This window comes from Lepisosteus oculatus, chromosome 7 (genome assembly GCF_040954835.1).
Source record: "Lepisosteus oculatus isolate fLepOcu1 chromosome 7, fLepOcu1.hap2, whole genome shotgun sequence".
In the NCBI taxonomy this organism is placed as follows: Eukaryota; Metazoa; Chordata; class Actinopteri; order Semionotiformes; family Lepisosteidae; genus Lepisosteus; species Lepisosteus oculatus.
This window is the reverse complement of record NC_090702.1, coordinates 36,399,110-36,420,339: the sequence shown is the minus strand read 5'-3', so window position 1 is coordinate 36,420,339 and position 21,230 is coordinate 36,399,110. Positions and strand designations below refer to the sequence as shown.

The following is a 21,230-nucleotide window of genomic DNA, read 5'->3' as shown; positions in this document are numbered from 1 at the left end:
TTCTTGCTGAGTTTGCTCACTTCTCTGTGCTGTTTTTAAGTATATGAAGAAAGTTAAACCTTTGAGTGAAAATGTAGTCATCAGAATATAGAATGGCAAAATGAAATATTGAGAAAACGTTTACCTTTGTCTGGTTTTCAATTTGCTACTGGTGGCTTAATGCTCCCCAAAGAGATTGAATGTCAAACATTCTTAAAGTATAAGAGTTGAAATTAAATCTGTGTGTTTTGTGAGTTTAAATTATTTGCTTAGTTGGCAAATGACAAATGTCAAATGCTGCTAAAGTATACATTGGTATTTGAAAAGGAAGTCCATGTTCAGACTTTAGTGTAGTTTGGTTTCTGCTGGTTTTGGACTTGCATGAACAAATTCCTATTTCCTTTCGTTCTCTGGCATAAGGAAAATATTTTGGTGTTACCGTGTTCTTTTTGTTACCCAGGAAAGGTGGATAACTTGTTACTGCTGTGGGTGACCATCTGAGAAGCTGTTGTAGATCATTGTCAAAATCGAATTGATCGGATTAAAGGAGCCTTAAAGATGTGTAGTGTGGCCAGCGGACTTGGCTGTAGAGTTAACACTGTTTTCCGTAGACTCTTCCTTACTGTTGTGTCTGACTCACCATCAGAGTAGGCCTCCTGAACGTAGCAGAATTCTTACTGCTGCTTCTGGCCCTGCAATACCAGCTGTTATCTGGTGTTGTTTCTGGCCAGTCTCTCTGAGATCACATTTGTTTTGTGTCAGCACAGGTTCTGTTGAGATGGTGGTCCGACCTCCACTTAACTTACCAGCCATTATAGTGATAGTGGAGGCATTAATTCCCAATACATCGCCCACCCACTTTGACCATGAGGCTCATTCCCATCTGATTCTCTTTCAAATTTCATCAACAAATAGGCACAGATACCAGAAGCTGAAAAGAAGAAAATTTGCATTTCTTCACAGGAAATAAATAAAAGGTTTAGAAGTGAAACAAAACCGATCTCTTTGCTAAAGTTGATTAAATCTGTAGTTTTATTTCTTTCCCATCATAATTATGTATTTAAGAAAATTTTCATGTGCGAGACAGAGGCAGATTTGGCAAATGTAAAAGTATTTTTTGTTAGGTTTTTTATGGTGTATTGGAAAATGTCCTTCTTGTTTCTAGGAACAGCTATCACTAGAATTATTTGATACACAATAAACATATTTTGCAAGAAACATTTTAATTGCCTGTTTGATTTTTGCTTTTGTGATGGTCTGCAAGAATAAGATTGAACGAAAGGATTAGTTTTTCAATCTTGAAGGGTACTGAAGCAAAGTAGTGAAGAATGAATTGCAGCTCCATGTCTCAGTGCACGCATTGGCATTGAAACAAACTGATATTAAAGGGCAGATGGAGTAGAGAGAAAGTAATACTAATGGAGTTCAGAGAAAGGTGCTCCAATTGCCTGGAATTCCAATCTTACTGATTTCAGCAAGATTTTGTCAATCCACTCAAGATGCAGAACCATTTTTATTTAGTAGTATTTAGGTTATGCTGACATTTTCCTTAATTTTAATATAGTAGATTAATTTTTCATCTTGTTTTTTATATTGTTTAAATTCCAACAAATAATTAGAATGTATCTGCGCACAGTTATCTTATATATTTTATTCCTATTATACTATCTAGCATTAATTGAATTTATGTGAAAATGCAAAATATAATACGTTGGAAAGATCTGCCATATAAACAGTTTTGAGAAGTAGGGTAGTGGAAATCTACATGCAGTGGGACGTTCATCATCAGATATCACGTGTATTTGGAACTGGGACTTAAAATGCCTCAGAAAGATTAACAGTTCTTTTCCTGCACCCTTTTACATTATGCAGTTTGAAGCTCGAGAGGCTGGGTGGTTTGCTGAAGGATCACAAACTAATTAAGGTCATAATGGAGTTCAACGCTGTTAAAATTGTTTATAAATCATTAGGGGGGAAATGCTCTTTCCCTTGTGTCCTAAACATAATTAGCTTGTGCCAAGGTCATGATAATAGAAACACATTTTCCTCTTGTTGAAAGCCAAGTGAATGAGCTAGAGCACATTTCTGATATGTGCATATGTAATGCTTGCACATATTTTTAAAATTGTTTCTTATTTGTTCTAAATTGATTAAATTGATTAAAAAACTAAATCGGAGCATAGACTTTTAGTTACCACATTTCACTTGTGTGATAATTTTAACTGCTATATAGTTTGAAGTTCCAGACAGATTGTCTTTCTTTGGGAAGATAGTGTAATGTTCACATTCATTTTGATTCTTGCTTCACACTAAACGTAGTCTGATATTAAAATAGATATTTAAAATGAAATTATACATGCTTTTAGACAACAGATTTCTGTCATGTATTTAATTTGGATTGAATGGAAAATATAAAACCTAGGTTATCAAGTTTTGTAGAACTGCTTCAAGTCTGACAGTCTCAACACAGAACAGGAGAGTGTTTTCATATTTCAGCAAATAGACTTCAAAACAGTTATATGGTAGCAGAGGGCCCAAAATATATATTTTCTTTTTATATATTTATATATTTCCTTACATATTCCCATGACATTTCAGTCCAGTTGAGACAGAACTGTTTTTAGGAGAGAATGTCAATCAAGCACTTCAATGCAGCCTTTTAGTGAATGAACATATTCTGTGAAATACACTTGCACATCATAACATTCATACATCTTCAGTGAAAAGTTGTTGACTTTTGCCTTGGCTGCCTTAAACATGGCTACCTTATTATTGTTTGGCAGCACAGTAGCATGACACCTGATTCTACAGTCTTACTCAAGGGTCCTGGGTTAATTCCAGCGTGTTTGCATATCCGCACGAGTTTTCTACAGATGCCACAATTTATTTTCCCACCTTCAACTCAGTTTGACTTAATATTCTGTGTTCACCCCATCCTTGTAGCTTTGCAGTGGAGTGATGTGCCTTGAGTCCCACTTTACCACTTAGGCTTCCAGGACAGGCTCTGGCTTTCTGTGACCCTTGAGGCTTTCTGATAATACATGGATGGATTTTAATTACTCAACATACATTCTGATCTTTTTATGCTACCATACTGTTCTATACCATATAACTATTTCTGCACTATTCTGCAGTGCACATTATTCCAGTTTAAGTTATTCTGTCTTTCTTAAGATGTGTGCTTGGAGCTTTTTGTGTGTCTCAACAATTTTCTTGTCTTATTTGTCAGTACATTTACTTTGAGGACACAGGTGTTTTATCTTGAGTAATTTAATTAGATTATACATCTCTCAAAGTTCACAGTCCCAATATATTCAAAATTAAGTTGCTGAAGGATCACAAACTAATTAATGTCATAATAGACTGTATCCATGACTGTCTTTGTAAAAAAAAAAGAACCACATTCTGTTTGAATCTTCGGATATTACTGTTTGCATCCCATTCCTTTACATCTGAGTTATTAATTTACTAGATGTAAATTAAAAATATATCAAAATAATACTATGTACTTTCAGATAAATTCAATTTTATGAACTGGTTATATTTTTATATTGAAATAAAAATATCAGCTAACCTTTACCTGGGTATAGGAACTTGTCTTACAAAATATGTAATATGAGTTTAATAAGCATTTTATATACTTGCTTGCTTGTGGAATGTCTTTATTGATATTTTGAATGTATGAGATTATGTGCTTCAATTGAGATGTAACTTTATTTCAAATGAAAGTGCAAGCTTTCTTTAACTGTCTACAATTTCCTTGTCTTGCAAAAGGGTGTTTAAAAATGAAGTCTAATTTGTATTGCTTAAAATGGCATGTGCATGTCTTTCAAATGAAGATTTGATAAAGATTCATTGTGTTCAATGAGAAATAAAATTAAATTGAATGAAGTAAAGCAGTTCAACAATTTAATTTGGCAAACAAGTCTTCTCTGATTAAATGGTTTATTGACATACATGCCAGGATGAAAATGTGATAACTTATTGTAGTCTGCGTTTTGAAACAATTTACTGGCAGGGTATTCATCCATTTATTATTTTGTTTGGATTGATTTGAGCTTATACTCTAGCACTAATAAACCCCCAAATGACACTAAGCTTGCTTTGACATGAGTTGGCACTGTCCTTGGAAGCAGCGTACGTCAATGGCAGGTTCCATCTGGAAAACTATTTCAGTGTGTTTGAAGCAATGAATTAGGTTCATTCAGTTGGCGTTTTGCCTATGAATGATTCTGAGAATACTAATATGGTCTCTGTAACTTGAGTACATCATACAGTTTTTGTCTTAGTTATCCTCTATTTTATATCTAAACCCACTGCTGCAGCTGCATCTTTTTTTATCTTGCATCTCGGAAACAGAATGGCTTAGTATTATAGCCTCAGTACCCAGGCAAAATCCGGAAAATGTACAGTATTCGTGCTTGCTTCATTTCTCTATATGAGTGCAAGCTTTTGTCGCAATTGTTGGAAAACCTAAAATGTATACTGTAGGTTGTATTGTAGATGAAAATATTATTTACAATGGAAACCAATAAAGATATAAAGACAGTGAAATGACTTTAGAAAGAATGTTTTATCTAAATAATGACATAACAAAACCCAATTAATGGGACCACATATTGGTAATTTAACAATTACTTGTTTTTACAACTACTTTTAGCATTTCTCTTAAAATATGTTTTGTAATCATTTTAATTTGTATTTGCAAAGAAATTCTGTTTTGCCTGCATATTCTGCCTGCTTGGTATTATTTTTTATAATTCTAGTCAATATTGAGGGTGATTGCTTGTCATCAGATGTGTGATTTTCAGAACAAAGTAAACTTTTGAACATCACAGCGATAAATAAGATGTTTTATAGGTTCTCATGGAAGATTGAAAAGTATTGTAGTTAACCTAGTGGTTGACCTTAAATTGAAAACATTCCAGTTCAGTTTAGGCAGGAACTAATGCATTGCTCACAAAGCTAACAATTGCATTTTTGTAAAGTTTGTTATTGCAGATTTCTGGGATATTGTATTTAATGTACAGTATATTAAAGTTTAGACTCTTGTCTTTTTTGTTTTTTCGTAATTGTTTATAATAGCTGAAGGAAGTACTACCCCGATTGCACACATGCTCCCTGATATTCTGTTTATTAGGCTATCTCAGTGAGCAAACGCCTGCCAATTATTTTTAATCAGACATTCCTAAGAGGAAAGGTAATGCTGTCACAGTGTGATAGGAAGAACAGAGTTTTTCTGCCTGACTGGTGGTATTTTTGCAGTTATTGACAGGTGTACATTTCAGTTACAGCCCACTGATCTTCTCAATCTGCTGGCTGAATAAGATGCGTGTCTTTCAGGTTTTCTCATTCTCGGTTTCCCCATAGGAATACCAGCTATCAAGCTGTTTAAAGCACACAAAAAACTGTTAAGTGATCTGAAGGAGGTTGTTTACAGAAAAAGTAATCTTAACAAAATGCTGAAGAATGAGTGTAGGAGGAAGAATTAATATCTTATTGTCTTTGACTTTGGCTTTTAGACATTTTAAAGATAAACATACAGCTTGTTGCACCATCAATAAGATAAGGAAAGTAAACTGAATTATCACTGATCATAGAAACCACAGTGACACCATGAGGGGGAGAGACACAATTAAAATTAATTTATTTTGAAAACTATGTATATAATTAAACATAGGTTATATATTTAATTGTGTAGAATGTGGCCCCTGGTTTCCAGGTATACAATGATTTACAGTATATACTACACTAGAATCTGGCAAATTTGAAAAGATGATGAGTCTGCATTAAGACAATATTATATTAACTGTAGGAAGTGAGCTTTTATTCTGTACTATTACTATTAGAGATAGAGAAGAAAATAAAATATAAACTGCATTATAATTACATCAGAAGTGTTGCAAAATAAGAGGAGGACATTGAGTAGCTTAACAGTTAAGTAAATCTAAAATGTTTCAGTTTTTGGGCTCAGCCACTTGGTTATAAAACCTCTTCTATGTACCCATAACTCTGTGCAAAGAAGCATTTCATTGTATGAATTCCCTTTATGTTTCCAATTGGGACCCTATGTCCTTTGTTTGCTACTAGTGTGAAATGGGTTGACTCTGTACTCCTTAGGATTATATATACTTGAATTAAATCTACTTTCAATCTCTTTTATTCTAGACTGAAGAGATTTAGCTGCCTTAACCTGGTCATATATGACAATCCTCTGAGACTAGGAATATTTTTTGCTCTTCTTTGAAGTCTTATAGCAATGTAAAGCTTAAACATTACTTTCCTATTTAAAATTCCATTATTTTTTATACACCTAAGTATTGTACTTTATTCCTTTTATTACATCCCTACATTGCCCTACTGATGACATAAAATCCAAAAAAGAATCCATTTTCTGTTTGTTGACCAGTTCTTGAGCCATGTACATACATTATGTTGGGCTTCAGTAGCCTTTAATGTGAGAAACCATTTACATCTAATACTCAACTGCATTGTTTCTTATTTCATAAACACGTCTTGGAGCAAAGGCACAAAGTATTTTAATATGATCTGACAAAAGCAGTTTTTTTTAAAACCTTTGAATAATTTTGAATGACAAAATATAACTTACTACAGTAATTAATTTTTCTGTATTTTACAATACAGTAATTACGTGGAAAATTAAATGTTGATTTCTAAAGAACGTAGTATGTATAAATGTGAATATTACTTAACATTTACTTGTGTAGTTCTTAGATAATGTTCATTAAAAAAACGCATCTTCAATGGAAAGCTAAAGTAGTAAAAGAAACAGGATGTGCAGTAAACAGTATAGGCATACAACAAATGCAGCTTATAAAATCAGTAAATAATTTAGTAACTGGTCAAATATAACTTATCAGAGGAATTTATTGAGCTGGGAGATGAAAGAAAATGTAAAAGAAAGAAGCTAATACATTGCTTTGGCAGTGGAGCCTCCTTCAGGTGTGTGGGAGATGGAAGGGGGGAACAGCAAAGAAAAGAGAATGTGAGAATGGATACAGGAGGTGTGAAACAGAATCCAAATAAAACTGGGAGATGAATTCCACTGAGAATGTGAAAGGCTGAATCTACAAATGAATGGAGATATTTAGAAAGAAATTAGTCAATAAGAGCTGAGGGAATGTGTGAACTTAGCCTAGGGATAGTTGTGGCTTCTGTTATCTTTCTGGACTAAGAGTCCTTGAATCCCTGTGAAAGAATGCTGTAAGAAAGGTCAGTGTGATGATGACTGGTAGAGGTAGAACGGAAAACTATTGGCTTGAAGCGATCTTTGATCCTCACAGCTCTGATGTTTCCTCAAATGGTTGGCAAGTCTTCTTCCTGTTTTGCCAGTGCAAATAAAAAGGGTACTTGCTCCAAGAGATGTGATAAATGAGATATTTGTCCAACATAAATGCTTTATTAGTGATCTCAAAATGGACATGGAGGGCCTATGTGTATACGTGTCTCTGGATAAAGAGTTTTATAAAGAAAAGGAACATAGGCTGTAAGGTTCTTATTTTTTTAATTGCCTTGTTATCAGGAAGTATATCCTGAACTAAAAAGCTAACACAATGTCTTAATCATTGAAACTCATGCTCCCTCTACTGTTCCTCTCATTAGACATACTGTAGTATTGCATAGCATTAAACACTGGTAACAACTAGCGGGGGAAAAGACTCTGAGTTGTCCTAGGCAGCTTATGTAATTGCTGCTCAGTCATTCAGTGATCTGGATATGCCTAGCAAGCACACTAGCCCACCCAACCACTGTACCTGAATTGTATTTTATATTTTACATACAGCAAGTATAGTCACTGTTATTCTTAAAAGTACAATAAAATTCACTAATTAGTTTGGAGAATGAAACAAAGTATAGATTGTGATCTTCATTTACAGTTTTGTCTCTCTGATTAAAATTGGGAAATATAGAGAAATCCTGACCCTCAGTTCAAAATAGCGAGTAGGTAATTTCTCAAATTCCTGACACGGCAGAATTTGTGGAGCTGATTAATGTGTTTTAAGTGTCTAGTGTATACCTAGCCAAATTTGTTACGATAATATTTATGGTTTACTGCCTGTTCTTGAACATATTACTCGAGGTTTGATATGAGGAAGTGAAGCAGGGAGTTTTTATCATAACCAACTTTGATGCACAATAGTTTAGCATGGGAAATGCTTTAAACAAAACCCAAGGAAGGAGGAAATCATTAAGACAAGATATGAATTAGCAGTTAAGTCAAAGGATTTCAATAGTTTTACATAACATTTGAACAAAATAAAATTTGCACTCCATAGCAGATGTTTTTGAGTCAAGAGAAACATATTAATCATATTGTATCAATCCAGAATACACTTGTGTATATAATGTATTATTACCTGATTTCAGAACTTAGGCTTTAATTAAATGTGGAGATTCGCATTTCCTTATGAGCAGCTTTAGCAATGTAAATGTAATTATGAAAACAAACTTCTGGGAGGTCTTTAACATGGTACAGGCAGCTTCTGTATTGTTAAAATGTTGTAATACAATATGAAAAAAGCAGACTGATGTGTGAAAAGACGTGCCACAACAACAGACTTTTATTAAGATGTGTAAAACTTTAGTAAATATATTATTAAAATGTTAGCTCATTATTAAATCTTTTTTCCTTCCTAAGATTATTTCCTTACATTAAGGAAAATTATAAATTGTTATACTTTCAGAGTTTTATTTACTCAATGTGCCATGAACTTACAGTAAAACATAGATAACAGTGCTTTTCTAACTACTTCATCTCAAATAACAGTATTATTCAATGGAAGATATCCTGCTTTCTTCAGAACAAATAACTGTCAGCCTTACATAATCATGTTAAAATTTACAGAGATGAAACAGAAGGTGACAGTGCTACTAATAATAATACCATTGAAACACATATTCTTCATAATATAGTAATTCAATTTTTTTTAACCTAAAATGTCTGTAACTTTTGATTTGCTACATAATTTGAAGTTATCTTTTGTTTCTTCATTACATCAAATTTGGAAATCCTAGTCTAGATTATAACATGTCAGTTGATATTCATCCCATTTCGCTTTGTACCTCATGGGAGGAACTAAAGGCAAACTCTGTGGTCCCTGGAGCTAATGTCAGGAGGACAACAAACTGACAAAGGACACATTGATCTCAACACAGTCCTGCAGGTGCCCATTAGGGTTTAGGAATCTATAATTTGGTGCATGAACTGTCCTCTTCCTGTCAGTTCTCCCCTACCTCAGCTTGGCACTCAGTTATTTCTGTGGCTACTGCTGGGAGCTCCCTGTGTAAATGAGCGTGTACATGTTCAGTTGCTCATGGTAGTTTTTTGGTAGATCAGTTAAATGAAAGTGTGTTTTGTTTCATCTTGATTCGTACAAGTTTATTCAAAAAGTGTGTGAGAACGCTTCATGTTTTATTAAGGGTAATGTTTTCATGAGCTTTCCCTAACCATGGAGGATATCCTTGAACACAGTGTGTAAAGTGAGCAAGCTGTGTCATCTGCCTGCAGTTGACTCTGGTCGACATATCCTTAACTTTGTACATGCTCTGAAGACGTAAAGAAATGTTCAGTTGTATGCATTTGTTTTAATTTGAAATTGAATCAAAGATTTTAGATACAAAAACAGCCCATGTAGGTTTATCAAAATTGATACTGTTACCAAAAAATGCTGTAAAAAACTTTTTTGCATGCAAAAAAATATTTAAAAAAATGCGGAATAATTTATGAATGGGCGGAAATATTATTAAGCTTATGCACAATGGTAGAACTGAGGTGTTCTTCTTTATAGAAACTAGCATTATAAGATGATTATTTATTGCCAGGTATAGTATTTCTATGAAGCCAGTAAGCATACTGGATATTCCTCTATTCCAATTAAAAAGAAGCAGAAACCAATATAGCACAGAATCATATTTCCCAAGACAATTCTGTTACTTAATGATTGTGCATGTTTTCTCTTGGTACACAAACTAGATGTTTATTTGCATTTATGAAGTATATGTTACCCAATTCTAAACTCTGTCATACACTCAGGCATTGTGTTTCACTCTGCTAAATGATTAAATTCCACTCCGGCACCCTTTAGGAATATTTTAGTACATATAATACATATTTGAATGGATGCCTTTGCCCAGAATGGCAAAGACCTCTTAATTCTGTCATGCAGTTCAGCTTTTGATTCAGTTCATTCTGCTGTATATGCCCAAGACATTATTTCTTGGCACACGTCCCAGACCTTCTTCTTGTTTGCAGCATATGAAAATAAGATGGGGGAGGATCTGTTTCTGCTCTCAGTGCATGTCTGTCATTTCTATTCTACTAGTGTGTGTGATCTAAGATTTCCCAAGCTTTTTAAACAGAACTCCTTATTTGGCTTTTTCTCTAAAACAATGTTATTAAATTAGCTTTTTATATGAATTATATAGTTGTATTCCTGTTTGTGTATTATTTATTATATCACTTAACAAAAGACAAGATAGAAATAATTGTATGAAAATGTCTTAAAGTACATATTTCCAATATCCAAGCATGACATCACAGAAGTAAGATTGTATTGTTGTCTGATCTCACTTTTGTGATCCATTTCTCCTACAGCATGACACACCACTGTAACACAACAGTTTCCTTTAGTACTATACAACACCAGCTTCATTGGATGCTTTTGTGTTCATCCCAGCATTGAAACCAGCATCACTGCCAGGCTTAACTGCACTAGTGTGTGTAGTGTTTGTTTCCATGCATATACTGTACACATGGGGTACCTTCTGTAATGTATTTTCAGACTCACTTCTGGAAGGAACTCTAATATCTGTTTGTTGATCACAAACACACAACAAGTTAGTCTGTAAATTGTGTAATGATGAATTCCATGTTATATGTTTTCATGTGTTATGTTAATGCTTTATATTTTTGTACTTAACTGTGATATCTAAGTTAATGATATTATTGATATGATATTAACTACAGTAACGTGATGGTTTCCAAATTGAACCTAGTCTTTCTTGCAATGTAAGTGTAATTCAAATTATTTATAAAAAACAAATAATACTATCACAGACCTTCCTTGTTATGGAAATAGCTGCCCTTTCATATCAGTGTTTTCATATTTTGTATTTTGTAAGAAGTTTGTATTTAGGCTTTCATTAGGATAGTTACAAATGAGAGGGAGGTATTTGAATCTTGCCTGTTTGGTAGTTAGACGTTTATCGGTCAAAATCTCATTCAGCCATTTAAAAATACCTGACTGTTGTGTTTAACAACATGGTTGGTAGCTTGATCCATCCTCCCACAACCCTAAAAAAGGTCAAGTTTTTCTCGATTTCAAATGTATTTCCATATTAAGTGAATACCACATACAGTACCTCTTGTGTCCTCTAGTTGGTGATTCATTGTTCATTCTGAAGAAGTCCACTTTATTTGTCAATACATTTATGGATTTTGAATACTTGCCTCATAGTCTTCTTTATTCGGTATTTAAAAAGTTGTGTTTTGTCAGCCTGACAGTGTAGGACTTTCCCTTTAGCCTAATATTGTAACTTGTTAATTTTCTATGGACAGATTGTAGAGAAACATTTTTTCCTATGACGTGACCAAATTCTTCCTGATATTCCAAATGAGTCCTCACTAGGCCTTTGTTATGATGCTTTCTCTTTCATTTTTGTTAGGTTTTCTTAAATGTTTTTTGGTGTATTTTACATTGAAAGTAATGAACATCTGAAGCATGTCACTGCTTGATACTTAAAACTGTACCCTAGATTTATTATTGAAATTATCTTTTTCTCACCACACTTTCCTTTTATTTTAATGGCTATGTTAGCATTTTGGTTTAAAATACAGAAGTATTAAGTTAAAGTAACAAGTAATGTGTGTTTTTGTCCCCTGACATTTTGCCAAAAATTTGAATATGAATTTGGAACAACAATTAATGACCAAGTGTCTTGACACTGGGCTTTGATTAAAGAATGAACAACTCTTCGCTGAAATACATTCCATTCCTCTCATCGTCTTGTTGATGAAAGAAGGCTGGCAATTTTTAAATCATGGTGGCATTTTTTATTTTTAAAATTCATACTTTATGGAATAAATGATTACTTCTATGACCATGTGGGTTTTGTACTGTAATTTTATCCTTAATCATTTTTGGCTTTTATAATTATATTGGAAAGATATGTGTATGCCCTTATACCCCACTCTTCCATACAGGAGCATATCTATACATCTCTATGAAAGATATAGAGACGGAGGACATTGCTTTAGACCTTTGATCCTGGCAGTTAGATATATTTTTGTTTAATTTCTTAATCTAGTCTTCTAATGTTGTATTACAAAATCCATTTATCATTTGTATTATGAGCTGCCTTACAGTTCAGAAAAGCCTGTTCCAGGGGGATAGTAAACAAAAGATCCCCTAACATTTCACGATGTACAGATTGACATGGCAATAAGCTGGATAAATAAAAAGACTAGATAATTGTCTAACCTAGGAAATACTGGACTGGATACCAAGAGAGAAAAGTGGCCATGTAGAATACTTATACGATAGCCATTAACACCTTTACATTGACTTGATGAATGAAAATTACAGCTTTGCCAGATTAAGGTGGATAATCATGGTAGACGAAGATAGATGTTCTAGAAATAATTTTTTGGAGGATCATCATTCGAAAGTAGTTATTATAAAAATGTGTTGTGTAGATATAATGATCGGCTGAGATGAGCATTAGGATTACACCTGTATTTTCCACTTTGAATGCCTTCTTAGAATTCTTCAAACAAGTCACAAGATGCCACAGGAAACTCTTTATAACCTGTAACTCTTTATAACCTTTAACTTAATACTTCTGTATTTTAAACCAAAATGCTAACATAGCCATTAAAATAAAAGGAAAGTGTGGTGAGAAAAAGATAATTTCAAGAATAAATAGGGTACAGGTCAATAATTAATTACCTCTACTTACCATTAATTAATGTTTATTAAAACTAGTCAGATTGTTTGCAAACAATTATTGTGTTAGTACATATTTGAATATGAATGACTTTTGTGTCTGTGTGGTATGATTTGTAGCACCTAGGCTATTGTACCACCCAGAGTACTGCTGTCACAGGTGAAGGCATTACATTATTAATGCAAACTTTCTTGCACAATAAATATATATGGGAAAAAAAACTCTTGGGACTGTAAAATAGATTAAATTATTACCAACTACTTAGCAACTAAGCCTTCAATTTTAATGTTGTTTTTTAACTTCTTGCAGGTTATATTGCTACAGTATAAAGTATATTGTATGAAAAGAGTACACAGACTAGGCTCCAATGACAGTGACGATGAACATATGTGCGGATACATGCACTTCTGAGGTGCTGTCGAGCTGAACTGTTGTATATTATATTCCAGTGGACATCCTGAGTTAGTGATCACCGTAATACCCTTGAGCATCCTTCACTCATCTTGTATAAATTTCCAGTCTCGCATACATCAAACTACTCGGCAGGCTGTACTTGAAATGATCTTTGTGAACATCCCACTCAATCTCTTTTTGGATCGTTGGCTATTTGATTTTTCTCAATTGTGGATTAATTGCTGTGAAATATGAATGGGGATCCAGCAGTATTGTTAATCAATATCAGTGTCTGATGCTTTGTGTTAAGGAGTTTAACATTATAATCCATCATTGTTGGTTCATATTGCAGTCTTAAACATTTTTAGTTAATAAGCTCATAATTTAATGTTTTCCTTTTGCCTGCACTCAGAACTCAACAAATCTCTGACACACCATGCTGTAGAAATCTGTCATTCTTGCTGGATTTGTTAGTGGCTTTTCTTATCATAGAAGGGCAAACTGCATTTAGATGGGCTGCCCAGGACAGTTTTCCTTAAATGCATGGTAGTGTCCTGCTTCCACAGGGAGGTTAATAAAGTCCATTTTAACAGCTGGTTGGAACCAATATAAAATGAGATAGCTGACTTTCCCAAGGTTACACACTCAGTGAAGATGAAGTGTTTTTTTTAATTTGATTTATCCAGTCTTTTACGGCCTTATTAATGTTCATAATATGTGTCATTGGTACAGCATAAACAGGTCAGCCTGCATTTAAAAAGCATGTATTAGTAAAATAGGCATCTTATACTTTTATTAAAGCATCTCACACATTTGTGTTCAATAATTTAAAAGCAAAAGATGAGTGTGCTGTTAATTGTTAGAATATTTTAAAAGCAACAGACATGTAGTACATGTGAACATAGAATCCTTAATGTTGGTTGTGAAATCGTGTTAACTGGAAAACAAAATAGCAAATAATGTAAAATGGATGGATTCTTGTAAATATTCAGATCTTGTGTTATCAAATTTATTCTTTACTTTAAACATTGTGAAGGTAATTTATATACAGATACTTCTAAATTTTGAAGTCTTCATACAAATAATTGTGTGTTCTAGAAATAACAGCTTTACCCTGCCTTAAAATGTGAGGATTTGTTGTATTGCTTCTCCTCAGAGTCTACCTAGCTACCTGTACTGTACGTAATGAAAGTCATGCAGCCAGCTTTCATCATTATCTTGTGCCAGATGTGCGCTATACAGCCCTCAGCCTTGTTTTCCACTGTGTTGTTCTTCATACTTTTGCAGATGCATGTTTTAGGGTTTGTCGTTACTGGCTCAATTTGTTTTCTTCTTCTGGCTTAAAGTAAATGTTTCTTTCTCCAAATCTGTGGGGAAACAAAGCCATCGCTCAGCAAAAAAATGTAAAGATGGAGACTATTAGAAAACAGATTAATGTGATCTCAGAAAAGTAGACCTTTGGTACAATTGGCAATATCAAAATAAGTAGAAAATTCTGGAACATGTTAATGTAAGACAATTATTCAAAGTAAATACTCCTCATGAAAGTTCTAAAGAAAGAAAAATATTATGTTGTAACATTTGTTGTGGCATTTATATGACAATACAAATGATTACACCCATGCATGAGAACTAACAGTGATCAACACTGTCAACAAGGAAACTGATGTTCAAATTAAACATTAATTGATATTATCAATTAATATCACTTATTGATATTGTATCTCTCAAAAGTATTAAACCAGCTATATTTTATAAATGAAAATACTGCAAGTACATGGAAAAAATTAGAACCTTAAGACTGTTGTGTTTAAGATTCTTTATGTATTAATATAGCTGATTACATTTTAGAAAATAGTATAATAATCATCTCTGTTGGATTGAATGACTCAAAGCTGAAAATGGTGAACATAATTTTTCTCTGTTTAATTTTCCAAGGACAACTATACCTTTGCCCAGCCTGGAATTCAGAGGAAAGTGAAAGCTTTGGAAGAACTTGTTAGCCGGATCGATGGTGAGTCTTAAAAGTCAATTCTTACTCTAAGTGGAGCTGAAGAACTTTGTGTCGAGAGTGTTTAGTAAAAACCTTTGCAAGTAATCTAGCCAATATCAGCACAACCAACCACCATGACAGGCTAGTACGGCCTTTCTCAGATGATGTGTCATCCTCAATCAACTCTGCAGTGTTGTGGCCTTTGCAAGTTCACTGTTGTGTATCATTTAAAGGAAACCTACTAGAGCATGAGCCACTTTCATTACTTTTTATTAAGGCAATATAATCAAAATTCAATGGCAATTTCTTTGCTGCAGAGTAATGGCCAAGCACAAGAGGCAGCCAGCATTCAGTTTGCATTAAACACAATGATTGTTTTAATTCTTAGGGAAGTCACAATGGTTGTTTATGGGGGGGGGGGGGGGGGGGGTTTCAGGATCATACAGCTATGAAAATAGTTACATGTCATGATTTCAGTGTTCAGTTGAATTAATTACTGCCTTCAATTATAGTATCTTTCATATGGATGATAAACAGTGAAAATTGAACAACTGGTTTAAGATTAAGATTTCACACATGTACAAAAGGATTTGTGTGGACATTTTTACAATTTATCCTGAAAACATTTCTTCCATGAAATGCAGACGGTGATTTGCATTTCATGGTTTACTAAAATTAAATTTAAGAGCCATCTTAAACCTTTCTACACAGATTATAGTGATGTTTATGAAAAATTAACTGATCATTAACTAAGCATCAATTCATGAATGAACATCAAAGGCCTTTATTAAAATAATAGAAATTAAATGTACCTGCATACACGGCCATGTAAGTAAACTAAAGTAATTGTACCGGGATAAAAGTCATAAACATCTTAAGACTTTCCTAAAGAAAAAATAATACATGTATTAAAGGGGAACTGCAACATCGTTTTAAATTTTTAGGTTAGAAAGAATCAGCATTGATGAGTATATTTCAAACCCCAATAAATGTAAAACATACACAGTAATTTGTTAAACCTCCAATTTACAACAAATAAACAAAACAAAATTTGCAGGTATGAGTAGCGCCATATTCTGCAATTCAGAACGAGGCAATAAAACGTCCAGTGAGGTGTTGTGGCCCTATGACATTGTGAAGAATCAGGCTTGTGAAAACATGTTTTGCCAACAAATATTCCTTGTTAAGTGTGCATGCAGATCATGTTGGAAACGTTCTGCGGAGAAATGCTTATTGCACAACCTGTCCTTATTCACTCTTACATCGCATTACAATCATTCCAGTGAGCTGCTTCACTTGCCCATGACAAATCCAGGAGTTTGCAACAACATGATGACTTACAGTACTTTTACAAAGTTCAAGATTTTGGTAATTTTATTTTCAATTACGTCAATTAATTTGTTTTGTTACAGATTTATTTATTAAACGGTCTGAGAAATTGGGACTGCAGTTCCCCTTTAAAGAGATAGTAAAGCCTTTATATCAAATACATTACAGTGACATCAATTATTGTTGGCTGAATTCTGGTATATAGAGTCACTCATGTTAAATAAATTCACCTTTGAATGTGAGAAAATGCTAAAAGGTAGGGACTGTTTTTTTTTTTAATTCAACTAATCACAGACATTTCTGTGTAACTACTGTATGATGGCCCTGATATGAGTGGGGCCGAGCTTGAATGATAACAACATACAGTTGAGTGCTATGTTCTAGTGTTGTAATTGACTTGTAATTTTTTTTAGTGAATACAGTTCCTATAAGGTTCTTGTGCAATAAGCAGTAATACAATGGAATGATAAGACTCACTTTATTTTAATACCAATAGAAAAATCTAAAACATTAGAGGTAGTTTTAAAAAATGCCTCAGCATGCATCATTTAAATGCAACAATGAACACATCAGTTTATTTATATATATGCATATATATTGGGGAATGTGCTTATATTTTTCATTATCTACTTTAATATGGTTGTTTTTTCTGTTTCATCCCTATTAGTCCTCTTACCAAAATTCAATATACTTTGTCTTGCCATGCAACTGTTAGGATGAATTAAAAATGTCTGCAGTAAAAGAGCTGATCCTGAGGCTTTTGTTTAATTTCTTTGGTAGATAGTAGTAGTTTAATATTGCTGGATACTTTAAGCAGTAACACTTGGGGAGAATGCAGAAGTATATTTTGGTTTTCTTTATTTCTCAGTGTAGTACTGTAGAATTCATGAGCTGACTGATTTTCGGTCAGAAAGCGTACATTGTCAATCCAGCCAGCTCTATGAAACTGATATAAAGAAAATGGTAATCAGCATATCAGATGTTTGCTAATTGTAAAGTATTCCTCACTGATGAATGATATAGTTATTATGCACATGATCAGTTTATAGATAAGTTGAAACTATAAGAGACTGACATATAATATCATAAGTACACAATGTTAAAAGTAGTGATGGATCATTTGCATATTAATGCAAAAGATAAGTTATGTTAATAAAAAACACCAAAATGTGGTCCTGATCAATTTCTGTATCTATGAAAAAGTATAATTTCTTCTTGTTCTTGGACAAAATGGCACTGATGGGATAATTATATAATTATTCTGTAGATCTGTTTCTGGATTAGGTAGTTCAGTTAAAACTCAAGTTTTATTGCAAATTTATTTGCAGTAGGAAAGAAGCGTCTTAAGTTATGTGAATCTTTCCCTCCAGGTTTCCTAGCAGCTTATATGTTTTCTGTCACTTGCTGAGCATTCAGCATTCTCATGCTTTAAGTACAGTACAATAGTCACAGCTGGGGTTTCCAACCAGACAACAAATGTAAAAATGTTCTAGTAAGACTTCTGGATCATTAACTAACCAAGTGAGCATTTTACTTGTTCAGTATCAGCATGGGATACCTTTGGAGGCCACTTAGGTGCTTGAAGGGAATGGAAACAAACCTGAATACTCAGTAAACAAAATGCATTTTGTTTTGTTCTTGCCTACATTTTTCTCAAGAGTCAAATGTTTCATTTTTCTCTGTGAAAACTTGTGCAAAATGCTCTGGTTCTAGTGAATGGCTGAAATCCTGTGTAGTAAAAAAAAGCCTACAGATGTTCAACATTTGGCTGTTTTCATGCCTGACTAAATCTTCATTTATCAGCTAATTGAAGCAGATCTGGCAATTATGTTAGTGTTTCAGTTGCCTTGTAGTAGAAGCTAAAGCTTGTACCATGGTCTTGCAATACATTACAGATTTATTTGCAAGTAACAGAAAAACATTTAATCCAGATTTTAACAGTTTACGTCTACCAGATAGGTCAGAATAAGTTCAAATAAAATAGGTCACATTTCAATTAGGGGATTTATATTTATGTGTGGGACAGTGCAAAGAAATATGATCATATCTCTCTGATAACTCTCACCTTTATTTAATAAATTTAAAATGTGTTTTGTCATTATTTAGTTTTAATTGTGCTATGGGTCTTTAGTAATTCAGTAGGTAAAAATGTGTCTCAGAAATGCATCTATTATTTAAGTGACATGAATTAATTATTAACCACATTAATGTGGATGTTTTTTATTATAAAGAAGACTGCAGTATTATGTACTGAATATATATTTGTGAAAAAAATGCTGCCAAGTACCATTCTTGCATAAAGGGGATTCTTCCCCTTCAGTTTATTTGCTTTTCTTGCTAAGAAGTTGTTTCTTTCTTATTTTCCTTTATGCTTCATTGTGTTATATCCTGATTGTGCTCTGCAGCCTCTTCTAAAACTAACAGATGGGAATAGCTCTGGCTTTAAGGGGAACATACTGTATGCCGTCTCCAGAGAGTTAATGGAGCAAGGTTGAAATATTTTTATCCCTGCAGCTAGTTCTATGGGCTGCGAAGGAAATGTCTTGGTGGTTTCCCTTTTTATCTTTGTTAAATGTTCCCTTTGAAACTTTCACTTGCAAAATAGAGTTTGTTGAATAGTAGTTATTTTTAAACCACTCAGCAGTATAGTTTATTACCTTTGAGACTTCATCTGTGCAATGGATTACTTTACTATTATATTTATATCCTCTTTTTAGGACTAGAATATTGTGCAAAGACAGATTTAATCCAATAGTATTTACATTTAGTTTAATACTTTTTACATCTGTGTAAATACTGTGTGATTAAAGAAGTATTGAAGTTTTGAACAGTGTTTTTGGTTTTCCAAACTAGCATTCCACTGTGATTTTTTTAAAACCTTTTTATCCTTCAGTATAACAGATAGTATATCACTGAAGAAATTCATTTATTTTGCGTAACCGGAGTTGCACTCTTTGCATTTTTTTTTCTTTGATGGACTTCTCTGATCTTTACAATATGGTGCTTTTCCTGTCAGAAGATGTGAACGACCTTGTTTTTCAAGTGGGGTCCCAGGACTCCAGTGTAACACGACAGTATTACCCTGGAGGTAGCTACAAATTATAACATATGTCAGGCAAAGTGAGTGAAACATTGTAAGAAATTGTTTGCCCTTCCAAAATTCATGTTTTTGGAGATAAAAATTTTACCCCTGGGACTTTGCTTACAAATTACAAAAAAATGGAGTAAGATCAAGTGCATACAGTAAGTGTAAACCTGGTACATTGTAGCTAGCTAAAGTTGATGATTAGGTAAATGCTAGTTTTGTCTCTTGTGATATATATGTTATTTGACAAAAATGTCATTTTTCCTCTTTACATTTATAAGAAATATGTCCTTGTACACTTGGCTTGAACAACTAGATTAGGGAGAACAGGTAGCTAAGTCAAAAATGTAATTGTTTCCTGCACTCATTTCTGTGCATATTTGCCTGGATACTGTACGTGAATGCATCGAAGTTCATTCCTGAATGTTGCTTGCTTGTACCATTATAAACATCTGGGTACTTCTGTCACTTCTCTTTTGAATGGTTAACTCACCTTGGATAGAGGTTTACAGTAGCAGATAGAAGTCTTGGCCTTTAACACGCTAATATCACCCAGAGCCATCTCGCTGTTTGACAAATAACTATCAGACTAAAGTGAGTTTCAATCAGGATGACCCAGGTTGAATTTTCAGCAAAATTCCATCAGTTCACTTTATTTAACTTATAGATAATAAAAGTGTTGTCAGACTTGAAGCCGCCTTTGTCTTACAGGGCTAACCTGCAAGATTTAATGTCTTTGGGTGTGAAACCTGAAGCTATTAACCATATGCTTTAGAACCATTCCACTTTCCAGATGAAATGTAATCCTTGTGTTATATTCCTTCCTATGTGATTATTGACCTAAAGAGGTCAGCATTTAGTCTGGAAGAGGGCTATGAATGTTTTATAAGAGACCTTCTTTAGCAGTAATAGGAGGCAGTTCCTCAGCTATAGCTGTTGGAGCAGTAACCAGCAAAAAGCCTTAGACCTAAAAAAATAATTTAAATCTACTGGTGTTCTGCTTATCAAATGACATGGACTTCACATAGAAAGTGAATTGTGAAAATTTATCAGGGACCCAGATTATCTGTATTTCTAGATCTAGAGAATATTTTTGCTTTACTGCCATTAATATATAATCCAATAAACTGTCTTCTCTTTCATTATTGTTACTACTAGAATTCTAGTGAACTTTTGTAATTTCTTGAAGTAGTTACCATCAATGTTGCTTAATTGCATTGGATTCTAACACAGTCTGATAGTAAGAAAATGTTTTAAAACCTTTTTACTTCTAATCGACATATTACACTATGTTTTGTTTATGAATGTGCGTATAGTCTATTCCTTTTCTCTTCTGTTTTGTTTATGCTGTATTTTAATACCATGTGTTTTTGTACTTATGTTGCAGAATAAATGTCATCTCAAAAGTACTTCATAAAGCATGTGCTAATGCTGATCCTTGCTCATCAGCATTTATAGATTTGAAATTTCTCACCCTTATTCAAT

General features: G+C 33.5%; 1 protein-coding gene across 5 annotated transcripts in view; it reads left to right on the top strand.

The window, feature by feature from the left end:
• tbc1d22a (TBC1 domain family, member 22a) overlaps window positions 1-21,230 on the top strand; it is a 218,954-nt gene that overhangs the window by 104,134 nt on the left and 93,590 nt on the right. For all 5 annotated transcript variants that reach the window (XM_015352687.2, XM_015352685.2, XM_006633433.3 and 2 more), the window contains one exon: window positions 15,277-15,352. In XM_015352687.2, the coding sequence (XP_015208173.1) occupies window positions 15,277-15,352 (76 nt within the window). The remainder of the gene's footprint in view (window positions 1-15,276; window positions 15,353-21,230) is intronic.